General features: G+C 37.1%; 1 protein-coding gene across 4 annotated transcripts in view; it reads right to left on the bottom strand.

Annotated features, from left to right (window-relative positions):
- Nucleotides 1–25,319, bottom strand: part of ikbkg (inhibitor of nuclear factor kappa B kinase regulatory subunit gamma) — a 58,486-nt gene that overhangs the window by 20,051 nt on the left and 13,116 nt on the right. For 3 of the 4 annotated variants that reach the window (XM_028813432.2, XM_028813431.2, XM_028813430.2), the window contains exons 3-12: nt 19,407–19,618; nt 19,222–19,311; nt 11,871–11,999; nt 11,368–11,511; nt 11,034–11,125; nt 10,675–10,755; nt 8,721–8,856; nt 3,724–3,839; nt 3,100–3,252; nt 2,152–2,242 (exon numbers count right to left, since the gene is read on the bottom strand). In XM_028813432.2, coding sequence (XP_028669265.1) covers nt 2,152–2,242; nt 3,100–3,252; nt 3,724–3,839; nt 8,721–8,856; nt 10,675–10,755; nt 11,034–11,125; nt 11,368–11,511; nt 11,871–11,999; nt 19,222–19,311; nt 19,407–19,618 — 1,244 coding nt within the window. The remainder of the gene's footprint in view (nt 1–2,151; nt 2,243–3,099; nt 3,253–3,723; nt 3,840–8,720; nt 8,857–10,674; nt 10,756–11,033; nt 11,126–11,367; nt 11,512–11,870; nt 12,000–19,221; nt 19,312–19,406; nt 19,619–25,319) is intronic. The other variant, XM_028813435.2, reaches the window with a different exon arrangement.

The raw sequence follows: 25,319 nt of genomic DNA, 5'->3' as shown, positions 1-25,319 counted from the left end.
AGGCTAAAGAACTCTTTCTTTCCCAAGGCCATTATACTCCTAAATAACTGATTGGAGTTTATAACCATGGTTCACCTCATTCTATCTACCTCACACAGCTGTATTTGACTTGTCCATCACACACCTACCTGCTCAATCTCCACGTTATGGTGTCAGTCTATTAGCCATAGAAAATGGCGTGAAGTAGTTGTGTGTTGTTACAGTTCTGCCTTTGTCCAGAAACGGGTCCATAAGCTTTATGACCTGTCATTGGGGGGTGGATAAGCGCTAACTTCTACAAGTAGCAAACATTTTCACCAGGTGTTAATAGACTCAAATGAAATGTATGTTTTTATTATATAATAGTAATAATAATAGCAGCTCACTGCTCAAAACGGTAAATGCGTGGAGGATCTGGGATCGAGCCTTCAACCTTTTGATTACGAGACCACCCAAGTAGTCATGTCTACTTTGTGTCGATTAATATTTGGGTTTCGGTTTTTACACATTAACAGCAACATGTAAATCGAACAATTTCTTTATTTTTGGTTGTATTCTTGAATAAAAGCGCACTTGTTTTGTTATATCTTTTGTGAAAGTGTTTGATATTTGAACTTCAGTTTTCACACATTATACACTTCACGTCAGCATTTTATCATTATTACTATAATATGAAAAACGTTTCTGTTTCAGTTATGTGTTCATCATTTCTTGTCTACAATTCCAGGCACCTAACACCTAGATAAAGAGACTTCAGCTGTGGGATAGCAGGCTGCTTGCTCCGATTGACACATTTGCAAAACAAAGGCGCTGAAGACAAGGTGCAAGGGACTTTAAGGTGGCCTGGCATTACAAATATTTTCATAGGCTTCAGGGATTCTAGTGTTAATGCACTGTTGGTTTAGTGTTTAGCTAGCAATATATTTCAAAGTAGAACTGCACCATGGCTGGTGTGTGTGATGGGATGAATACAAAGGCAGAAGTGAAGCCACTTTAAGTTCATCATTTGGGGAACTGAATTCGATGAGTCTGGAAACCAGTCTCTGTAGCAGTTAGGGGAACTGAATTTGATTAGTCTAGAAACTAATCTCTGCAGCTGACATTTTTCACAAAATAAAATTTAATTCAGTTGATTTCTATGATGTACATTTTTATTATGTAAAACACAAGCACTAAAAATGTATATACATTTATAGAAATATTCATAAAAAAGTTTTCCAAGAATTCATGTTGATGGTATAAACTGGCTGAGCTTCACAGTAATTTTATTAATAAATATAAATGTTTTTATGCAAAAGAAGTAATTGTTATGAGAAATAGGTGTTGAACGGTTATTGTTAAGTGCCCAAGCAAAACCAGGAGATGGCAATGTGTAGCAAAGATCATGATCAAAAGAGAATGCCAGGTCAAAGCCAAAAGAGAAAGACATTAGGCCACCAAAAACACAGTGGGAAAACAGTAATATGAGTCGAAAAAAAAAAAAAAGTTCAAAACTGAAAACTAAACCTGACGCTAGGCCTACCTGTTTAAGAGACTACTGCTAAAGACTTTGTTTATCCAAGTGAGCCTCTGTAAGTAAACCCCAAGGTTTTATGACGTTATGACTACAATGGTCTTGGCCATGTGACAAAAAACAGGATGGAAAAACAAAACAAAAAAAAAAACATACTACCTTTGTCATAATCCAAAATAATTATTAAAATAAAATAACTCAAATGTATAAAATGTGTTATAATGGTAGTATTAAGTACCATGCATTTCAGTAATTTTTTTTTGTTAACTCACTTTTTTCAGTGCAAAATCAGGTTATGAAAGTCCATGGGAGGGAATCTATTCATAATATGAGACACATCTACCTAATTCAATTCATTCTCATTATTCTTCTTGGTTTTCCTTCCAAACAGCTTTTTAAAGCACCTAGTGCTCTGAATGGGTGGTCCTAAAGATACTTCAGTTTTTCTTCCACATGCAAAAGACACATATACCTGGTTATATGCCAACTCTAAATGTGCCACATGTGGTTGTGCCAGTTCCCTCAAATAGTCTTGGACTCCATCCGTGTTATTTCCCACCTTTATCCATTGCTGTTGCCATAGGAAAAGTCTCTCTGCAAACCTCAACCAGATTGGCAGATTTAAAAAAAATGGAACGAAGTGTAAAGGATCATCATACCTTTTGTTTGTTGGCAGACTCCATTTTCAACTTCTGGTCATATTCTTTGAAAAGTTGTGTGTAACCATGCTGCAACTGAGCCAGTTTCCGTCTAAGAAGAAAACAAAGATGAGTGAATGAATGAAGATGGAGAGAAACTCTTGAAACTCTGTATTCAGCATTCTCCAATAAATTGAGCTTTACTAATATTGAAACAATTTTTTGAGAAGCAAAAATTATTCTTTCCAGCACTAACATTATACAAAATGAACACACCTACCCACAATATTGTTTCAAAACGTACAGACAAAAAAATAAAAAAGGTAGAATGAATGAATGGTAGCTGTAGAATGTATGAATGGTAGTTATACTTATTTATCTTAGCACCAGAGAATGGCAACATGTAGCATGTTGATTAGCACATACAAGTTATGTTAAGTTACAAGATTACATCTTGCCTGAAGAAGGGGCCTGAGTTGCCTCGAAAGCTTGCATATTGTAATCTTTTTAGTTAGCCAATAAAAGGTGTCATTTTGCTTGGCTTTTCTTTACACATACAAGTCAGAAATTTGCTATACTCTGTACAAGCAATAGTACTGCCTCTATAAAACTTTTACATTTTAGTAATACAGAGTCCAAGTGTATGTTCTCAAATGTATTTGATTCAGATGATAAGTTTATTGGGACTGAAACCAAGATTATATCACCATCCCTGCAGGCAAAAGGAAAAAAATTAGGTTGCAACTCCGAAGTTTAACTTGAAATGCTTTACTATTCTGATGATGAATTCTGATGGGAATGCACAGTGGTGCAGGTGGAAATCAGCTTGGAAAAGACCATAATGAATTAATCCAGACCCTTCAATAAATTTACTCTACAATTTCTGGCCGTTATTAAAATCATTAAATATTTAATTTTTTTTAAGAACTGCAGCATATTCACTTATATAAAATATTCAATGATATTTACTTTTCTTCAGAGACAGTATGCCTCTCTGCCTTTAGTGCAGATTCCAGATTTTGGTTTTGCATTCGCAGCTGGTCCAATGCAACACTATCCTGCTTTTTTGTTGCTTCAAAATTCTGCTCCTGAGTTCGTAGTTTTTCACTCATCCAGCGCAACCTGTGAACAAAATATGAACACATGCTATATACTGAACTTCTGAGTATTATCCACTTAGTCCATTCATATGGATAAACTAAGAAGCTAAGAAAAATCATTCTCGAGAGACTTTAGCAGAGTCAAAACATTCAATCATTTATAAAAATTTAACTTGCAGTGAAATCCTGCCAAGAAGGTGGCCAGCAACTCTAGACTCTGAGTCTTTTTTTTAGGTTGATACCCATTCTACTAGCAACTGTGACATGCATAGTGAAGTATAATAAAGCTAGTCGTTTGACTGTGCATGAAACATGATAGAAACAAACATAGGTCATAAATAATGGTGGTTGTAAGAATTCTGTGCTTAGACTTCATTTACTGATGCATTTAGCTGAACATGTTTAAAACACACCAGAAATATTACATATACATATACACATAAACAAAACACAAACATGAAACATAAATAAATTTTACTCTAACAGCACATACTTTTCTTCCAATGTACTGCTCTCTTTTTGACAAGTCTCTAGACTATGCTGGCTCTCCTGCAACTCCCCCAACAAGGAAGTCACCTGAGCTTTTAATGACTCATTGTCTTTTGTTACCTATGGAATAAGAACAAATAAATAATGATAAATACTTTCAGCTAATTAAAATCAGTACAGAAGAAATACAGGCCACTTCTAATGATTTAATTTATACACATTTTTAGATACAGTGGCTAGGGTCAAATCCAACTCTAACTCTGCTGGCATGCAGTCTTACTAAATCAATAAGAACCTGACCTCAAAATTAAAAACACAGGAAAATCGTTTGCTTCCAGTATACACTTGGGTTAATAGTTTAAGATGGAACCAAAATAATGATGAAATGGAGCTTGCATTGCTCTTTCTTTGACATAGCAAAAAAAACTTTTTCAACTGAACTCCTGAAAAATGTAAAGATGTGAGTCACACTTAAAAGTAGAACACAATTGTAGCATGAAAAGACACAGCCATCCATATTACTAACTGAGAATGCTAAACCGGATGGACGCAGGGACATCCGGCCATGGGCCGTGGCCGCAAAAGACGTACTGCGCAGGCGCCCCACAAACACCCCCCCCTCCAAGCAACGGAAACCGGCCGGATGGAATGCAACGCAAACGCACGAAGCCATTGCACACGAAACGGGACACACACAAAGAAGATGATTGAGACCCACGACACCCAAAGCCCCCCTCCAGTGACTGAAATAAGAAATGAGGCCACGCGCCCCTAGGACACCAAAAACAAAGGAGTCACACGCAGGCACACATAGCACACGAAACGGTTCGCACACAAAAAGGACGATTCAGCCCCACGACACACAAACACCCCCTCCACTAACAGAAATAAAAACTCAGGCAACAAGCCCCCAGCACACAAAAAAAAAAAACAAGCCGCGAGCGCAACACAAAGCCCATTGGACACGAAACGGGACAGACTACGGACATAGCACGCGAAACGAACACAAAAAGGACGATTCAGACCCACGACCACACTAACGATTGCGCCAGTTAGCTGACAGCGCCTTCAATAATAAGTCCACTTTTCACGGAAATTCATTGGGATTAATGAATGTCATTTGCAATCATTGTCATTCACTTAACTTCCCTGAAGAAACAAATGGCAATACAAGTAATGAATTTACACGTTGTTGTCAAAAAAGTCAAATTACACTGCCTCCTTTACATTCATATCCTGCATATCTACAGAAGCTTCTAACTAACGAAGAACCTGAAAGTAAAAACTTTATGAACTGCATTACATCCTACAATAGTTCATTTGATTTTGCATCTACTGGAGTAAATATCAGGTCACCAAAAGGCAATGACCCATACTGCTTTCGCGTATGTGGACAAATATTAAATCGCATTGGAACAGTGCACCCTGAAACAAATCAAGAACGCAAATATGCACAAATCACGTCGGCACCTACAAAGCGCTTCTGAAACCGCGGAAGAAAAAGTGTCTCGGCTCCAAAAACACATGTCACTCCTTATTCCAAATACCGGTCCCAATCACAGAAACATCGGTATCCACTATGACAATGCACAGTACCAATACACGTGACATCCGTCTTGCCACACTATTAATTATAGATGAATGTACAATGGCATCCAGTCACTTACTCAACACCATTGATAAACTTCTACAAACGTTGATGAACAATAATATTCCCTTTGCGGGAAAGGTACTTTTATTACCAGTGCTTAACTATTACTCCACTTACAATGCGCTCAGCTATTGTTCAGTCCACCTTAAAATACGCGGACAATTGGCATTGCGTTGATGAATAATAATATTCCCTTTGGAGTAAAGGTACTTTTATTAGGAGTACATTTTAGACAGTGCTTACCTATTGCTCCACATTGCCATGCGCTCAGCTATTATTCAGTCCACCTTAAAATACGCGACGACGTCATATAAACAACACGAGACCGAACTACAATACATATACAGGCGCGAGACCTGATTGGTGATAATACGAAGAAACGAACAGTCCGCATATTAACAGTGAGTTCGATCCTGCTTATTACTTATCCATATTCCTAACGATAAAGATCAAACAAGTCATCAATTCACGATCACAGATACAAAACTAGACGGCTCGAGTAACGGGACCACAAACACGAACCCGCATCAAAAAAAAAATTCACCTTGGCAAGCTTCTAAAACCGCGGAAACAAAAAATGTTACGCGAACAATTGCCATTGCTTTCTAAAGATACACTTGGTACAAAACATGCGATTTCCAGATCCCGAATATAACAATTGGTTATTACAACTAGAACATTGTACACTCACCAATACAGATGGACTTCACCCAGATATTATTACAATTCCTCAACCCTTCATCTGCGACGACTTACTTACGGAAATATTTGGAACAGCGGTCTCATTAGACCAAATGCCCCTTTTAACACAACAAAGTATATTATGTCCAAAAAATATTACTGTTGATCACATTAATAACCAGGTCATTTCATTACTTCCTGGAGAGTCACACCTCTTTCTAAGCTCTGACAAAGTTGACTCTGATGACGACAATGACCATCTTAATTTCCCCTTAGCATTTTTCAACACTATTAACCCAGCTGGATTACCACAACACAGTCTTAGCCTTAAAAACGGAACAATACTCATGCTATTAAGAAACCTTAACACTAAACAGGGTTTATGCAATGGTACACGTTTAGTCGTCTACACCATAACACACAATGTTATTCAAGGAACAGTTCTTACAGGATCACATGCTAACAATACTGTTCTAATTCCTAGAATTGACCTTACAAGTTCTGACCTGGAATTACCTTTTACACTTAAACGGAAACAATTCCCCATTAAACCTGCCTTTGCCATGACCATCAACAAATCACAAGGACAAACCATGCACAAGGTTGGCATCTACCTATCTGAGCCCGTTTTTGTACATGGACAACTTTATGTTGCCTTCTCACAACTTCGATGTTCATCTGACGTTAAAGTTAAGGTCTTAAATGCTCCATGCCAAGGAAAACTCATTCAAGGACAAGACACCATCTTTACTACTAATGTTGTTGACAAAGAAATTTTCCAATAAACCTTTACACTGTGCCAAACACTTTATTGTTTGCTTCCTATCTGCGTCATCTACACCTTCACACTATGCTATATCTCATTCATACATCACGCTCTTTGTAATTTCCCAACACCGGGGGTTGGCGAGCGAAGCGAGCAGGGGGCGGAGCCCCCTAGTTTTTTGTAGAAATCACAAAAAAGCATAGAAAGGACTCTGATTACATCACTGGACTAGTATTAAGCTGGTGGAAAAACTCAATTCCCAAGAATCAACATCACTGCATGACAGCTTATCTCACAAGGATATACAGTATTCTGCTTTTGTCCTTCTAATATTTTTTAAAGTCTGAGTGTCCCCGACATGGTATTTCAATACCCCCCCCCCCAAGGTTGTGGTTTCTGGCAAGTAGATTCCTGAAGGCTGAGGTAACTGATTTAGTCTAATAGTACATCTTGTCCTTTGCCCATGCCTTTTTTGTGGGTAAATTTTATTTCAAAAGAATTTGGACAAAAACACTGAGATATACTAATGACAGCCTCCAACTCTAAAAGTGCTAACAAAACATTCAAGTCTGTAGGAAATGAGACCTGGCCTGCCACTGCTGAAAAACTTATCTGAGAAGTGGCACCAGTCCATTTCTCCCGTGATGTCATGATTTTTTTTATCCATTATCAAGCATGAGGTTGTGGATGCCTTTTTACATGTTCACAAATAAATGCAAATTCGGTTGAGACTGAATTAATTAAATGGATAACATTCAATTGAACAAGTCTGATTTTTGATCTTGTTTAACTGTTACATTTTAACTGGCTAGTTGTTTATTACAAATTTGGCCTGACAAATGTGAGATCTCACAGGATATGCATCTCTTGGATATGCAACTCTATACACTATTGTAGTCATATTGTGCAAGGGAAATTTTTTTTTTTTTTTTTTACTTTATTTTATTGTAATAAACACATCGTCAAAATGCAGAAGGTATGTTTTTGTGAAAACTGGAACTTTTTCTCTTTGAACTGAACAAACTGGAAAAAAGGTAAAAGGTATTCCCACACTTCACAAATAGAAAGGAAGGTTAGAGACGCAATGTTTTGGATGTGTAGCCTTTCAAATGCTCAGGGCAATGGAGAAACATTCAGGCTAAAATGTGCACAGATACTCAAAGAACACCACTATACAAAAAGGTGTACAAAAGAGTCACTGAGCACACACCTTATCCAATATTGAAGTGAATGGGGTATGTCTGGTTTCACTTCTCACACCTGAGAGGAGGAGGAGGCGGCTAGACGAATGGAGATTGGAAAAATGTTACCTGGTCTGACTAATTTTGATATCTGCTACAACATACAGATGACAGCATCAGAAATTGGTTTAAAAGCTTGAAACTTCCTGACTTGTGTCTACAGTACTGGCTCTGATGGTAGATTAATGTTTTGGTCAACATTTTCTTGCCAGTTATGAGGTCTCTTAATACCAACTAAATGTCACTTGAATGTTACAGTGCACCTCTATATTGTAGTTGTCCATATGCATTCAAGTATTATAATGCACCATTTCACAAAACATGCGTCATCTCAACCCGGTTCCCCAAATGTAAGAGTGATTTCAGTGTACAATGCACAAATCTGAATTCAACATAGGACCTTTGGGATGAGGTGTAACAGTAAGTTCACAGCATATATGGTCAAAAAATAAATAGGAATAACAGAAGTATATACGCAGCAAAATTCCTAAGTAATGCTTTTAACACCTTGTTGAATAAATGTCTAAATGAAGTAACACAGAAGGGAAAAACGTGGTAAAAAATTTGTACACTTCATAAAGTGGCCACAGAACATTTAGGGTCAAATATCCCCAAAAATTGTTACTGCAAGTTTGTACTAATTTATTTGTGCTACCGTGTACCTCATTAAGTGCTTGCTGTCTTTTTTCAAGTGCTCTTTCTTGCTCTTTCTCGCGCTTTACTAGTTGGGCTTCAGAACGTTGATGCTGAGCTGCTGTCTTCTGAAATGTATCAACATTATTCTGCAGTTCGGTTATCCTGCAAACACAAAAATATTTTTACCAATGAGATCTATCAAGCATTCAAATATATTTTTATTTATGCAAGCCTTATAACTGAACAAATGTTGTAGGCATCTCTTAATCCAGCACTCTTGGAAAATCCACCAATGCAGTTCTCCTTAATAAATTGCAAGACAGACAGAATCAACTTTACATAGAGTTATATTTCATTGCAGGACACATTCACACATACAACTTGGGAGTATAGGAAAAAATCCATATAGCTATGAAAAAAAAATAATCAAGCCCCAAGGACATTACATTTGTTTACTTTTCTTCAGACACAAAATTATGCCATGCTGCAGTGTGTCATGCATTACCAGTTTTGGGTTATTTATGAATTTCTGTATTATTTTTTTTGTTTTTTCTGTCCACCCTGGCCATCGGACCTTACTCCTTTTCTATGTTAACTAATGTTGACTTATTTTAATTTCTTATTTTGTCTTTTATTTTTCTTTTCTTCATTATGTAAAGCACTTTGAGCTACTTTTTGTATGAAAATGTGCTATATAAATAAATGTTGTTGTTGTTGTCAGTTCATATGGCAGATACCAGAAGGAAGTTACTAGAAGCGCTGTTGTTCAAAGTCTAGTCAACTCTTGAAACAGCCTGGCCAGAAGTTTAGGAGGTATCAAGGATACAGAAATTCAGACATTTTTTTATCCACAATCATGATCAGTATGTTCCAAAATATCAAGAAAATTGAAAAACAAAACTGTCTGTAAAACACATCATTTACTTTAATGATTTCAAACTCAGTATAATCATTATAAAATGAGTTATTGTTGGTATTCCCTTCACTATTTTGACATATCTTTAATCATATTATTCAGTTCAAGAAGCAACATTATAATGTTACTTGCACAAACTATGAGGTGAAAAGAACTTACAAGAATATTTAGAATGAATCAGAATGTTTTAGAATATTTTGCCAAATCTCAAAGAGAACAGCAGGATGCTAACATTTACACATTACATCTGCACGCACACACTTTGAACTTTCACATTATCTAAATACCAAAACTGCTTAAATTAGACTGAACATAACTTGAATCTGTCTGCCAAGCTAGTGTTTTCCTTGTTTAGTATTTAAAAGGAATGATCCACTCAAAAATGGTATTTTTGTATATGTAACTTACCCCATGTAGTTTTTAGTTAAGTCAGAGAAAAGAATTCTAATCTCATGTTTTTGTGGAGAATGGAAATGTTTCTAATAGACTGGCAGCTAATAGTGACCAATGCTGGACAATAGCAAACAATATTAAAAACATCCATCCAAAAAAGCATACATTTTTTGCTAAAATATTAGTGCATAAATACCTCTGGAAAATATAGACCAGAAACAGGAAGCCCCTTCTTGAACTGAAGAGGACTCTTGAGTAGCGAATGAAGGTTAGTGGTGGACTTCAATTTAAAAAGCATTTTGCACATTGCGACCATACAACTGGATGACTTGACACATGGATTATGTGACACAAGTAGTGGGAGATTTTTTCATTAAAGGTTTTTGATTCTGTTTGCTGCTGTCCGCACTATTCACCAAAGGTTTCGTTCTTTAAGAAATCTATCTCCATTCTCCATGAAAAAATGAAAGTAAAATTTTTTCTCAGCCATTGCTACAAACCACATGAAGTAACATATATAAAAAATATTTTTCGGTGGAGCATTCTTTTAACATGGATGGAATAAATAAAACAACACACAATACTATTTCACTATTTTGATTTTTGCATATGAAAGTTCCTTGTGTGTTCAAGTTTTTATGCTTTTTTGTACTATGAAAGTCATAACGCACTTGCATTCGGCAGCTTGGAGTTTCTCAGTTAATTCCACAACAACTTTTTTAAGTTCTTCTGTATTACTGGAATCTTCTTGGCTAAATAAGAGACAGAAAAATGGTAATAAAAAAAAAGCTTATTTCATGGACAAGGGACAAACACTGGCTTGGATAATATTGCCTTTTCCATTCTTGATTTCCAAGACAGAAATACAATTAGTGCAAAACTGTCAGCAATACAGTTATATGAGATGAAAAACTTGGAACAAAAACTCAAACAGATGCACAGATTCTGGAACTGACAAAACAGTTTATATTAATAATTTTAAATTGCTTATTCGTTCCAAGGAAAACATATACCACCAAATAAAGGATACCTGTCAAGTACATTATCACCAACGGTTTGGATTTTTCCTTGTACAACTGCTGTCTGAAGTGTGCTGCTTCCTACCAAGGCAGAAGATTCCAGCTGAAAATACAGATATGTAACAATGGTCATCTGAGTTCTTTCATTAAATTAAAAAACTCTTACTTACAAGTCTTTCTATGACATGCAGTGTTTTTAGTTCGCTTATAAATTACACTAACAATGCTACTATTTGTCTCAACTCTGGAAATGCTTGACATTCTCTTGTCAAGATGGATCACATGCTTAAATTTGAAACCAAAGCACAAAGTACAGTAAAGAAACAAAAATCCTAAATTACTGACCTGCAGTTTTCGGATGACTGCCAACAGATCCTGCTTTTCCTGCTGAAGCATATCATTGCTTACACACAGTTCCTTCAGTTTCACCTCCAATTTCTCATTTGTTTCTTTGAGCAGCTGCAGAGATTGAATTTCTTCTCCTGGATGCTGTGTTGAGCAATAGACACTACAATAAAGCAATTACTTTTGTGGTCTGTTTGATTACCACATCTTCTGAGACCTCCACTTTTACACTGAATCTAAGTCCGGAAGCCTATTCCATCAGCACTCCGGCCCACACCCTTTTCCCTCTACAATCTTGTTGTTACCTTATTTTAGCTGTTTTTATTCCTCTTCTCCGGCCATATTCTGCATCATTAACTACAGTTTATATTGTGCTATGCAATATCTTGAGTAGGCAGTCCAAACTTCCCTCAGGACAAAATGGCAAAAACCAGAAAGTAGGTCTCCAAGGAAGCAATAATGGTGCCTTTGTTAGGAACCTGGAACTTCCCTGATGTTCTCACCTTGGTCCCTGCTGGTTCTGGAAGAGGAGATGTGTTGTCTTGTAGTTCTGCCATGGAGCGTACTGTGTCAAAGATGCTTTGAGTGAGTGTTTTATAGGAAGAGAGGGATTCTGCTGGACTGGAGTTACCCTGCATATATACACACACAGGTACAACCTGTCAATCCATCAATAAGGGACACCATAACCAAATGCAACAGGGCCACACAGAACACGGAGGACTGACAGGACCAGGCATATGAGTGTAATGTTTGAGAGAACTGTTTTTTTTGTGTGAACAGAGCTGCCACACACCGCCAAATCCAAGTCTACCATGGACAGAACAACAAACAATAAGGAAAATACAGATGTCTGTCTGTCCCTGGTTATTCTATGTATTTCAATGTTTTTACACAGCCTTCTCCGTGTCCTGTGATGGCTCCTATATTGTTTAGTTTGCTTTTTTTAAGCCAGGTTAAATCGATCGATTAGATGGAAAAATAAATACAGCAGAAAATAATAGCTGCAAAGCAAATTTAGATGCCAAAAGATTAAATCTGCAAAGTAGCAAATCAGAAAAGCATAGATATTGAATTTCTCAATTGAGGACTGCAAACACTTATATAAGAAGTGACAACCAGAGGGCATTACTCCTCAGACAAAAACTATGACTTTTTTTCCATTACAGTTCTGTGTAAAAGTAAACATATCTGCTTCATTTGATGCACACAAAGAAATGACTGTTCGTTTGACATGTCCAAATCAATTCACAGCCAACAGCCAAAAAGTGCACTTTCCTCAGGTGGCAGAATTACAAATGTGGGCTTTTTTGAAAACAAAGGGATTTCAGTTACATTTAGGAGAATGAACTGCCAGCTTACAATCAAGCTGTTGAGTTGACAAGAAATACGACAGGTTGCAGTGCCTTTATTGACAAATAAACTGTCTAATCAAGTAATTGCTGAAATATGAAGTCAAGTTTATATGCCTTAGAAAGCCAAACTTCTGCTCTTTAGAAAGTTTACAGACTGGGCATTTCAAAAATCAGACTTTGAAGATTGACCTGCACATTACTTTTATAAGAAAACAGATGCTGTAACAGGGCAAATGCTTATCGGCAAACTTTCACATTCTAAGTGCTCCATCAAGCAATCACTGCAGCATTAATAGACAAACGTATAACCATTTGAAAGCATAGCTACTGTTCTTTTTTTACTGGATAAAGGCTTGACCTCTAAAAGAAAGACAGTCTTAGTTACAAAGTGAAAATGTTGAACACACTTGGAGTAGGCTGTGAAGCAGCTGTTTTGGCAGGGGTAAAGACAATGAGGAAACACAGAAAAACTTGGAATACAGCGTTTTAACAAGAAAATTGTGAACAATCAAGTATAACAATAAGTTATAACAAATGACTATGTTTAAGTTTTTTGTTTTTATAGTTTCACAGCAACTTATATTTTGATTACTGATTATGATCCAGTTTAAATGTGTACTAATCTGTTTAATTTGTGGGATTATTACTGCACTTTTTGTTGTTTCAGATTGCCATTCCCTTTCATGAATGTTGCCTTGCTGTTGACAGCATTGGCAGCACTGTTAAAACCTTGGAAGCAGAGTTTCTGGGTTACACATACAAAAACAAAATAAAGCTACATTCACACTGCAGGTCACCTCCAATTTATTCATTCATATATGACACACATCTGACCCTTTAAGAGAAGTGTGATCAGCATAAAATGACATGGAACTGTATCTTCTCAGAAAGGATTCAGATTATTGCAAGCATGTTTTTGTATCATAAACCTTGGTATCTGTTTTGTGGTGTAAACATATCCAAGAAAGGCACTTAAATCTCTAAGGATCTTTTTAAATTCTACTCATATTTGTATAATCAATCATCAGTCATTGCTAAATGTCAGTAAACAACAACTTCAGCAAAGCAATACTCAAAACTATTTAAATCATTACTTATGTTTATTTGAAGGAGAAACTAAGTGTAAATATTAGATATGAAAACATACAATCTGAACGATTCAGGTCAGGGTCACACTTGGGGTGCTATAGGATTGGTTGTTGCAGTCTTTATTTTCTTAAACCAGGCATGATGCTTGGGAGTGTAGGGGAGGTCTGTAGGTGACAAAGTCTAACTGAGTTGTCTTCTCATTGGCAGTTAATTCTCTCTCTCCCTGCCTAGTCTTGGCAGTGCCTTTTAAAATCTTCTGAATTTAAACTGTCTTGCTGACTGCCACTTTCACAATAAAACACTGCTTATGTAAAATATACTGCATCAGTCAAAGTTTGGGACAACCAATAATTTCACATGGTCTGGTTGATTGTTGATTAAGTTACTTTTAGCTAGTCACGAAACATGTTCATCTTAAATTACCATTTTTAAAGTGCCATTGCGGCACTTCTTGTGTGATTTTGGGCTATACAAAAATAAACTGTATTGTATCTTAAAGTCTCAAGCCTCCATTTTACATATTATTACATGCATACACAGACTGGTAACTTCATCTAAGATTAAATATATACATTCTAATAAACAATGCCAGGCTTTAACAGGTTACACTTAATTTCCCACAATTCCTGTCAATGTCTATTTTGCATACACCCCAGAATTTTATCTACTTCCAAGACTGACAGTCTTGGAAAACTGCCTTATGAATATTAATAATCTAATGAGGTAATTTGTACCTGCCTGCTATTTTAGTTACAGAACATTTTGATTACAGAATGTCAGTTTATGAGCTCAAGTCATAATCTTGGTGACACAGCTCAAGAGCCATTATACATGCAATTCTAAAATAAAAAACTAAAATAAAACCACAAACTAAATATTAGGAGTCATATTTAACATATTGTAAAAGCATGATTTTCCAACAGCATTACAATATCTCACTTCTAGTAGTCCTGGCTTCAATTTGTGTCTACAGGTTTCTACAATTTTTCATTTTCTAGCTATTGTTCTTGATAACATGAGCTGAAGAATTTGGAGACATCCTGCAGTGAAACAATGTTAAGTGCACAGCACAAGCCTAGTAAAAAGGCATGGCAACCTTAGAATGCTCCATGTTTGAATAACTTACAATGAAAAACTAAATCTTTAAAAATTACTCCAGTAAAATTCTTCCTAAAAGATAAAGTCAACATCTTTGAAATCAATTTGATACTACAACAAAAAAACCTTGTGTTTATGTGGGTTTTCTCCAGGTGCTCCAGATTCCTCCTATAGACAAAATACATAAAAATTAGGTGAAATGGCATTGTTAAATTGGCTTTAGTGTGGGTGGGTTTGTGTGTGTTCGCCCTGTGATAGTAGCCTTGCCCAGGTGTTGATCATGCCGTGAATAATGATTGCTGAAACAGTCTCCAGCTGTATGTGACCTTGCCCTGGGAAAGCAGATTAGGAAAATGGATCAGAAATTCCAAAATGCAAAACTTTTTGAATGCTGATTTTTTTTTTCTTTCTTTTTTTTACTGCTGAGTAGATGTAAACAACATACATGCAGATTCCAAACTGATTATTCATTTTGGTTGTGTGGTCCTCCTTGAAACACCGAGTCAACATGAAGCTACTACACACAAATCGATGACAGGGTTAGACACCGCTGTCTGAAGCAGCACAAAGCTAGGACACAAGATTTACGACCTGGGTTGAGGTTTCCCGTGAAGCAGCAAGCTTCATGAAGCACCATCACTCAATCAAGTATCGGATGCGGTGTGGGGGTGGGTGTTGGGTGAAACAATAACATCTTCACGGCAGTTCAAAAGTTCTGTGTGGCACCCATTAAAAAAAGGGATATCACAAGGGGTACCTTTTATAAACATTTTTTTGGATTCACTCGTGAAAGCGCATCTGCAAAAAAACAATCTTGACTTATAAACAACCTTCGGTACACACATTTGTACACAATTTATCTAAAATTATAATCATCTTGTGAATGTGCATATATGAATGGATAAACTTATATTGTCATTGCCGATGACTGTTGCATTAACGGAATGTCACTGCTTACAGTTAACAAAAGCAGCTTCATTTTCACTAGGTACCCTTTTTGCAAATTGAGTGCAGTAAATTGCTCTGATTACATTAGGAAAACCAGACACTGCTCCAAATTATTTTCTATGTTGGCCAATGGCTTCCACCACAGTAGGCATGATGGAGTGAAGGTTGCGGAGATATTCCTGACCTGTCAGGTGTAGGGACAGAGTGACATTATCCATTTTACTAGGCTAGAATCCAAGTTCTGACTTAGTAAGCTGCTGACTGCCACACTTATTGCCAGCTAAGTCTCACTTTGCCTGATGGGGCTCTTCACCTGAATGTAGCTTCACACCTTATCTGATACGATGATCAATAGCAGACCTTATAACATAAGCAGCGATGTCTCCCAAAGGCATGAGCTGGACACCCAAGTTCTGAGCAAAAGTCCATAAACCAAGGATGAGCAACACTGATGGGCAGAACTTTGCACCAGTGGTCAACCAAGAGGATGGGCTTATTTGCACCCAAGAAGTCAACGACAACACCTCTATTCCTTCATTTAAATTTAATTATTACTTTGTTTATATACATCTTTCTATTATATAAAAAAATCCTGCAACTAGACAAGACTTTTTGGAAGATTTTTTCAAGTCCCGCGAGTCGAGACTTTGGCCATGAGATGTTTTCAAATCACGCCATCCTCTCAACCATAGAAAACCACGCACACAGTACTGTCACCTCTCATTCATGTGAATGCTTTTGACAGACACAGTTCTTGCTCTCTCAGCGTTTATAAATTTTAACATTTTCCTCACTTTAAGTTCCCAATTAAAGAAGATGTATTATGTCCAAATCTTACTGAAGAATTTCATCATAAAGGGTTATTAACAGTAAAAATGAGTACATGGGCAATCCTAGCAACGAAAAATGAACTCAAACGAATTAACGCCAAAAATGTTGATCGGTTACACTGCAAATTGGTTAAATGTGTATCAATAGAGTATGCTGAAACAGTTGGTGGTGATCACGCAGAAGATGAAAACCTCAACTTACAATATTCCGAAGAATATCTACCACTGTTTACACCGTCCAGTCTTTATCTGCACGAATTACTGTAGAAAGAAGGATATTTCCATGAAAGGTAATGTAGTACATCTTCAGGGGATAACATTAGACAACAAAGGAGATCTTGACATGCCATTCATATTAAAACATTAACAGTTTCCCGTTAGAATAGCTTTTGCAAACACAATTTACACATCTCTGAGCCAAACATTCGAAAAAGTCGTTTTATTTGATAGAGAGAAAGAAACGTAATTCAATCACGGGCAGTTATACGTTGCATTGTCACGATGAAAGTCCAAACACAGAATCACAATTCAATGCGATATTGATGAAAATTTAATTCAAAAAATTGTTTTTACTTAAGTGTTACAGTTAAAGTGTAAGTTTAAAAATTTTTTGCATGTTAATTTCAAAGATAAACTGAACGAAATCGTATTACGCAACAAATAACTAATGCAACATGAAACATAATTTACTTTCAAATTATTATGTTTTACTATTTTTTAATATGCTTAATTACTCGCCGTAATGTAAAATAGTTAGTAAATTGTACATCCGCATACACAAGCGGCAGAACACACACACACTCAGTCACTCACCAGCCACTTCATTAGGTACACCTGCTCAACTGCTTCTTAATGCAAATATCTAATCAGCCAATTACATGGCTGCAACTTATTGCATTCAGAAATGTAAACATTGTCAAGATAACTGTTTGAAGTTCAAACCAAGCATCATAATAGTGTAGAAAGGTGTTTTAAGTGACTTTGAACGTGGCACAATGCCAGAAAGGCTGGTCTAAGTTTTTTAGAAACTGCTGATCTACAGTGCTTTTCATGCATAACCATCTCTGGGGTTTAGAGAGAATGGTCCAAAAAAAGGGATGTAATCCAGTGAGCGGCAGTTCTCTTGGTAAAAAATATCTTGTTGATGCCAGAAGTCAGAGTAGAATGGCCAGAATGGTTTGAGCTGATAGAAAGGCAACAATAAGACCATTACAACCGAGGTTAGCAGAACAGCATCTCTGTACGCACAACGCATCGAACCTTGAAGCAGATGGGCTACAGTGGCAGGAGATCACACCGGGTGCCACACCTGTCAGCTAAGAACAGGCAACTGAGGCTACAATACCTGAATATTGTTCCTGACCATGTCCATCCCTTTATGACCACAGTCTGCCCATCTTTTGATGGCTGCTTCCAGAAGGATAACACACAAAGCTCAAATCATCTCAAACTGCTTTCCTGAACATGGCAATGAGTTCACTGTACTCAAATGTCTTCCACAGTCACCAGATCTCAATCCAATAGAGCACCTTTGGGATGTGCTGGAACAGGAGACTTGCATCATGCATGTACAGCTGACAAATCTGCAGCACCTGTGTGATGTTATCACATCAATATGGGCAAAATCCCAGAGGAATGATTCCAGCACCTTGTTGAATCTATCCCAAGAAGAATTACGGAAGTTCTGAAGGTAAAAGGGGGTCCAACTTGGTACTAGCTAGGTGTACCTATACACGCAGACTCACAGTCGTGCGCCAATTTATGGCCGACCAAGTTAAGGTGAATTGTACTTATGGCAGAAATCCATTGGAAATCAATAGGGTAATGTCCTAGAAACTGCCAAAACCTGCCACAGAATAATAATAATAACAATAACAACAGAAGATTTACTTTGCAGGGTCTCTGACTCTTGCAGGACCCTTTAAGGTTTGCTCCACTTGGCTACTTGTTATGTATTCTGCCCACATTACTTCTTTACATCAATGTTTCTCAACCTTTATGGTCCAGCAGCCTAGTTTTGCCTTTTGATATTCATTGACAACACACTAGTAGCAGTCAATCGGGGGTCCCCATTGGTGAAATGAGCACACATACAAACAGAGAATCATATGGTGCAGGCAACACGGCCAACTTGTGAACTAACAATGGCAATCCATAACCTACCGGCGTTAACCCAGGTCATGACTGAGTGGTTCACAAACCAGCGAGAGGAACCTGCGACCCACCAGCAGTGTAATCCAGTGAGTAAGAAATGCTGTCTTACACAGACATGGCATGTGGCCGCAGAGACGTGAAGATCGTTTTGTGCTACTCTCTATTGGCAGTTAAGCTATGCATACTTGTTTCCCTACCACACACACATAGCCTCAACTGCAATAATCTATACATTGACCAACATATGGCCAATATGACCACTGCCAAAAAGCAGGTCTTCAAGAACAAAAAAATTAAACCTCTGCAGAATTCATCAAGCACATCACAAGAGGACAGATTATGTTTCTCATTGCTGTCTATGTATGCTTAACCAATCTTACCGAACATGCCAAGGTTTTCTTAGCTTTTTCTAGCTGATCCACAATCTTTTCTTCATCCATGTTTTCTTGACCAACTTCACACACCTGTGGCTAAGACATAGAGATTCCAACAAATAGGTTACAATACTTAAAATACCAATTGCCGAAAATATGTATTTGAGATCAATTTTTTTAAATGTTCCTACCTGAAAGCATTTCTTCAGTCCATCATTATCTTTTAATGCAACTGCTAAATGGCTCTGCAGTTCAGATTTATCTTTATTAAGCCGTTCAACTAAGATACGAGCTTCTTTAAACTTCTCCATAAGAAACTCTCTCTCCTGACGGTTTTTGGAACGAAAGCTAAGCATTTCCTCATATCGATCTCTCAGAGCCATGTTACTTTGCCTTATTGCCTCTGATGGAAAAAACAGATACAGCAAAGGATATGATACACAGTAGATTCATCTTAATAATGTATAGGCATGTCTCCTACAATTAAAGACTATAGTGATGGACCTGGTATAGGCAATATACAGAATGTGTTCAGAAAATGAATGGATGAGTTAACTTTGGTTTTCAATGAGAAAGACGGGCATTTTTGTTATACTTGATTCACAGTTAGTCGACTATAATTTTTCAGAGTTATGCACTAGAGGTGCTAGCCCCTACAGCTTTTTGTAATGTGTAGTAAAACATTTTTACTTCTGTGGGAAAAAAAATTATTAAGCTGTCACTTATATTAGTCATTATTTCTTAATTTGCAACAACTGCCAGATGTGTCTAGAATGTCTGATGAAAACACTTAACATCTTAAAATGTAGGTAATTTTCAGTGTAACTATTTTTACAAACTTTACTAAATAAATGACATTTGGATAGCATCATGTTTACAAAACAGACTGCTATGCTTTGTAACAGTGTGCTCAGAAATACAGTATAAACTATCAAAGGACTAACTAAACACAGAATAGGTCTTGTGTTTTTTTTCTTGTTTTTTTAACTGCTGAGTGGATGTGTCCCTTATAACCTAGCAATATAGGATCATCCTATATTGGAACATAAAATACTGCATCCTGTATTGATTCAATAAGAGATGTGAATTGTCCAGCATTGTTGTATAAATGCTTTCATATATACACTAACTTTTCAAAGTGCAGAAAATAACATAAAAACAATATTAAACCAGTTATACAAGTGGAGTGAATGAGCTTTATTCTCGTGGTGCACCAACATTATAGACGGACAAGTTGTGCACACGCCTCAATGTCCGTTTCATCGCTGCCATTGTTCTGCGTTTACACATTGATAGTAAAAAATGTATAGCAGAAAGTCCAGAACAAGACGGTACACACAGTATAAACAAGACTATGGTGATGTCTGATAATCCAAGTCCTCCTGTAAAAGAGGCCATCAAGGTATAGGTGGGAGATAGAATGTCAGTGAGTCAGCCTATTCCCTGGAGACTAATACATCTGACATTGAGCTTTTCCAGCTACCCACGGAGTGATCTGACCAGAAACAGCAGGGTACAGGGCTTACCTATGTCTGAGCCGCTAAAGAGAAAATGACAATGACTGGAATTGCTTGATTCCTTATAGCCCAGTCTTCCCCAGAAGCAGACATGGTAAGTTTCTGCTGTTTAATTAATTGTATTATTTTTTTTTATTTTTGATCAGCATTTCAGTTTAGGGATATACAACCTGTAAACACATGCTAAATGTGTAGGTCTGCAGAGAGAAGAGATAGAGAGGGAGGCTGGGAGCCAATGAATGAATCAATGAAATAGTGTAAAATAAAACAAAAATTCTGTCCGATTTGCAGAAAAAAATGTCTTGTCTGGTGATTTAGCTCAATGTGTGTAGCCTTCAGAAGATGACAATGCTTGGACTGACCCACAGCGATCTGATCCATCGACCAAACTACTGGTATAGAAAATGTGAAATCTGAACTAGAGGTTCTCAACATATAGCCCAAGGGCTGTAAACGACCTGCCTCATGTAAACATGCAGCCCAGATAAGTTCCTAGATTTTACTGATACCCAATCACAAATCATTTGTATTGGTCATTCCTCCTAGCAGATGTTTAAAACTGCATTATATAAAAAGGATTACAGTCCTCTCAAAATTTGTTTGTCTAAAGAGTTTATTAGAACATTTTACAATGCCTCATGAGTATTTACAATTGTGTGTTCTTACATTACACTGACATGCTGTGAACAAGAAATGTAAACAGACAATTAGGAGATGAGAGCATGCAAAATACAAGAGGTGTCGACCAAAAAGAGATGGTGCACTCTACATCCAAGGATCAGAAAATTAAAATGATGAGGTTTGTCACTTGAAATACAGGTGTCAGCAGTATGACGATGGCAACTCAGTTTGCTAGCTCTCCTTCTATTTGCTGACACTCGGACAGGCAACCCTCATTATATGTGACTGCACTTTCTCTGCAAGGTCATGAATAAACATACGTTTTCAGACATGTCTCACAGACAACATTCTGCAACCACAGCTTCATTGTGCCATTATCCACTTGCCTTCTGGCTTTAAAGAATTACTATCCTCTAGGCAGATAATAAATTAATTCCATGTCTAATCAACAGATTTTCCAGAAATCCCATGCACTTCGGTCTCAAAAAATTCTGAAAAAATACCAGGCGTACCCATGTTATCCAGGAGTCACCTTGTAAAACTATTTTGATGTAAGATCAATATTTTCCAAAATACAGCTGATTTTGTGAGGGGAGAGGGGTGTCAAATTTAATATAGCTTAATTTTTTCATCAATCTCACAAGAGCATACTTCAAGAACTAAATCATCAAGGAGGCTCAATTTTTGGATACTGGTACCTTTATAGGTATAGTATGTAACAAAATCAAAATGTTTGGTCCAGATGACACCATTTGGTAGAAGTAGACTTACGAAAATGGAAGAAAAAAAAATTTCACGTCTTTGGCTTTGCCATGTTCAGGCTTTCAGAAAGCAAACTTCTAACTGATACAGCCTGCTGAAATTTTTCCATGTTTTGGATACCTACATAGGGCTTATCAAAAAGTTATAAACAAACAAGAAACTGCATCAGGGTTTGACCAGCAGACCTCTCAAATGTGAAAAAATCATTTTGGGTCTAATTTTCAGACCAGCTTAATGCACTGTGGGAATGTTCAGACATTTTTTAAATGATTTTTTTCCTGTATCCTATATGGTTCCTTCTGTCTCAAAAAAACAGGTCTTACGTTTCTTATGTGAATCTTTCATTTTTATTTTCCATCCTGAACTTGGGTTAAATTCACAATTTTTCAGTAATGACAATTATAAAAGTTCTTCATCACTAGCTTGGGTAGAGGATTAATGGAAAAAAATAAATCACCATTAGGCACAAATAATTAGTATCATTAAATACAATACTAGTTACACTGAAATGTTAACATCTTGATATTGCAGCAGCAGGAATGTAACTCATTTCTTTTTTGTTTCAATCAAAGCGCAGAGTATAGGGCATCTTTTTCTTTGAGATCAAAATGATACTACCTCCCACTGACCATTGTAGGTGCACTAAGCAGTGCAATGACACACTGTAATGGCACCCAACAAATATTGTCTCTACATGGCCAATGGAAAGACTGTACTGGATAGTTTAGATGCATGAAACATACATATCAGGATGTCTGATTCTACTTCACTCTTGTCATGAATCACATCAACCCAACCTTTTCATCATTCATGCACCCAACATAGCCTCCAATAGGACACTGGTCTAATGTAAGGGACACACCTGATCCAACAGGAGTGTGATTGTAAGATGGCCGGAGATTCAATTGACTGTCTTCACCAGACACCCGGCTGACTCTGAGCTTGGCATCTTCTGTAGGGATGTAACAGTGGTATTCTCAAGTACTAGGTACTCTTTTGGCCATGGAGAATCACATTCTCTGTTCAGCAACACGAAACAGGACATTGTCATTTAATATGAAAATAGTTTGACATTTTTGATAAGTTACTGATTAAAAATTCAACGATTACCATTATTAACAAATAGTGGATTCAGCCTAGGTTTAGGACAGAAAATAAAAATGAAAGATTTGCATAAGAAAGGTAAGGTGTGTGTAGTGAGAAAGAATAGACAATATAGAATAAATGAAAAATAATTTAAAAATTATTTGCACATTCCCATATGCGGTTAGGGTGCTCGGAAAATGAAATACAAAATGATTTTTTGGATTTGAGAGCTATGCTGTTCAAATCCTGACAGTTGCTTTTCTGTTTACTGCTTTTTCAGAAAGCCTATATAGTTATCAGAATAAGGAAAAAAAGATCAGAAGTCTGTGTTGGTCACAAATATGTGCTTCTGAGGCTTAAACATAGCTAAGCCAAAAACTCAAATTAAAGCTTGGTCAATTTCAAAGGGCCGCTCTGACCATGCAGGGTTATCTGGATCAAATGTTTTAATTTCATCACATATTATACCAAATAATGTACCAGCGTGCAAAGTCTGAGCCTGTTCGGTAGTTTAGCTGTTGAGCTATGGACTTGAAAAATCTGATGAAAAAAAAAATGAGGCCAGATAACACCATCTCCTCTCGGTAAACTGGCTGTATCTGGGAAAGCATTGATCTCACATCAAAATTTTTTACAGGGTTTCTCCTGACTAACATGGGTACACCTGATAATTTTTCCATATTTTTTTGAATCTTAAGTGTGTGGGCCATTGGTCGATTTGAATGGAATTATTATGGAATGGAATGATCAAACAGCTAATAATAATTGTTTACAAAAAGTTAATTTTATTCAGAAAACTGTTCAAATACATAAATTGTACAGGGTATTTTTAATTATTAATTAATAAAAGAGTTGTGGGGTTGGTTTTATTTGGTGTTCAAGTTTCTCTGTTCAGAGCTCTTCTTCCATTACTGCCTTTTAAATAATGATTTGATCTTTAAAAAGTATTAATCTCACAATAATGTTGTTACTATGTAAGCATATAGGTTTATGCTGTGTTTTACACATTGTCCTAACATACACAATCTTTTTCAAGGAAGCATAATAATTTCTTATTGTATGACTCACTTAGCATGTCCTCAACTGGCACTGTGTCCCTCATTTAAAAAAAATATATTGAGAACCACAAATTTAAGCATACTTCATAACTAATGATATCCTTCAAAATCAGTAATAGTTAAGCTACAAAATAACATTCACGTTAACCTTCCTGATCCACTTCAGAATCATGGAGCCTAAGCCTTGCCTGACACAAGACAGGACTCAAACTTGCACAAGGACTGACTCACAAAGAATTACTCACAATGGACCGGTTTAGATTATCTAATTAACCTAACACACAGCTGTAGGATCTGAAAGGAATACTGATGGCACACAGAGAATGTGCAGACTTCATGCAAACAGTGCCAAGATTTGAACCTTGTAGAGTTAACCACTGCACCACGGTGCTGTGCCAAAAACCAAAATATAAGCAAAACGTAATACAGTGGAACCTTGGTTTGCGAGTAACTTGGTTTACGAGTGTTTTGCAAGACGAGCAAAAATTTTTAATAAATTTTGACTTGATAAACGAGTGAGGTCTTGCAGTACAAGTAGTATGTATACTCTTTGTCTGCTGAGCGTCATGTGATCACAACTGAGCTGATGGTTCTTCTCTCTCTCGCTGCGGGATTGTGAGGAATCGTCTCTCATTCTCCGTCTGAGTTGGCGTGCTTCACTCATAGTAAACATCCGAACGAGTGTATACTGTTTACTACAGCATTAGCATTGTGTGTGTGCGCACGCGCGCACTCGTGTGTGTGTGTGCGTGTGTGTGCGCTCGTGTGTGTGTGTGTGTGTGTGTGTGCTGTGACGTGCGAGTCCCTGTCTTGCACACTAAAACACAAAGCTGAGTCTCAGTACTTTAGCAACACCAGCTATATTCAGCTTAAAACAGACACAGCAGTCAGGCAGGGCCCTGCGCATTTATAATGTTCCTTGTATCACCCATCGATGGCAGGCGCTTATAGCATGTCCGCGATCTTTTCGTATTTCACTTTTACGGCGAACTGCTACAGCGCTGGGAGACTGCGATTGCTTTGGGACGCTCTTCCGCGTGACGTCCTGTTGGGTGGAAAC

This window comes from Erpetoichthys calabaricus, chromosome 11 (genome assembly GCF_900747795.2).
Source record: "Erpetoichthys calabaricus chromosome 11, fErpCal1.3, whole genome shotgun sequence".
NCBI lineage: Eukaryota > Metazoa > Chordata > Cladistia > Polypteriformes > Polypteridae > Erpetoichthys > Erpetoichthys calabaricus.
This window is presented reverse-complemented; position numbering and strand designations above follow the sequence as displayed.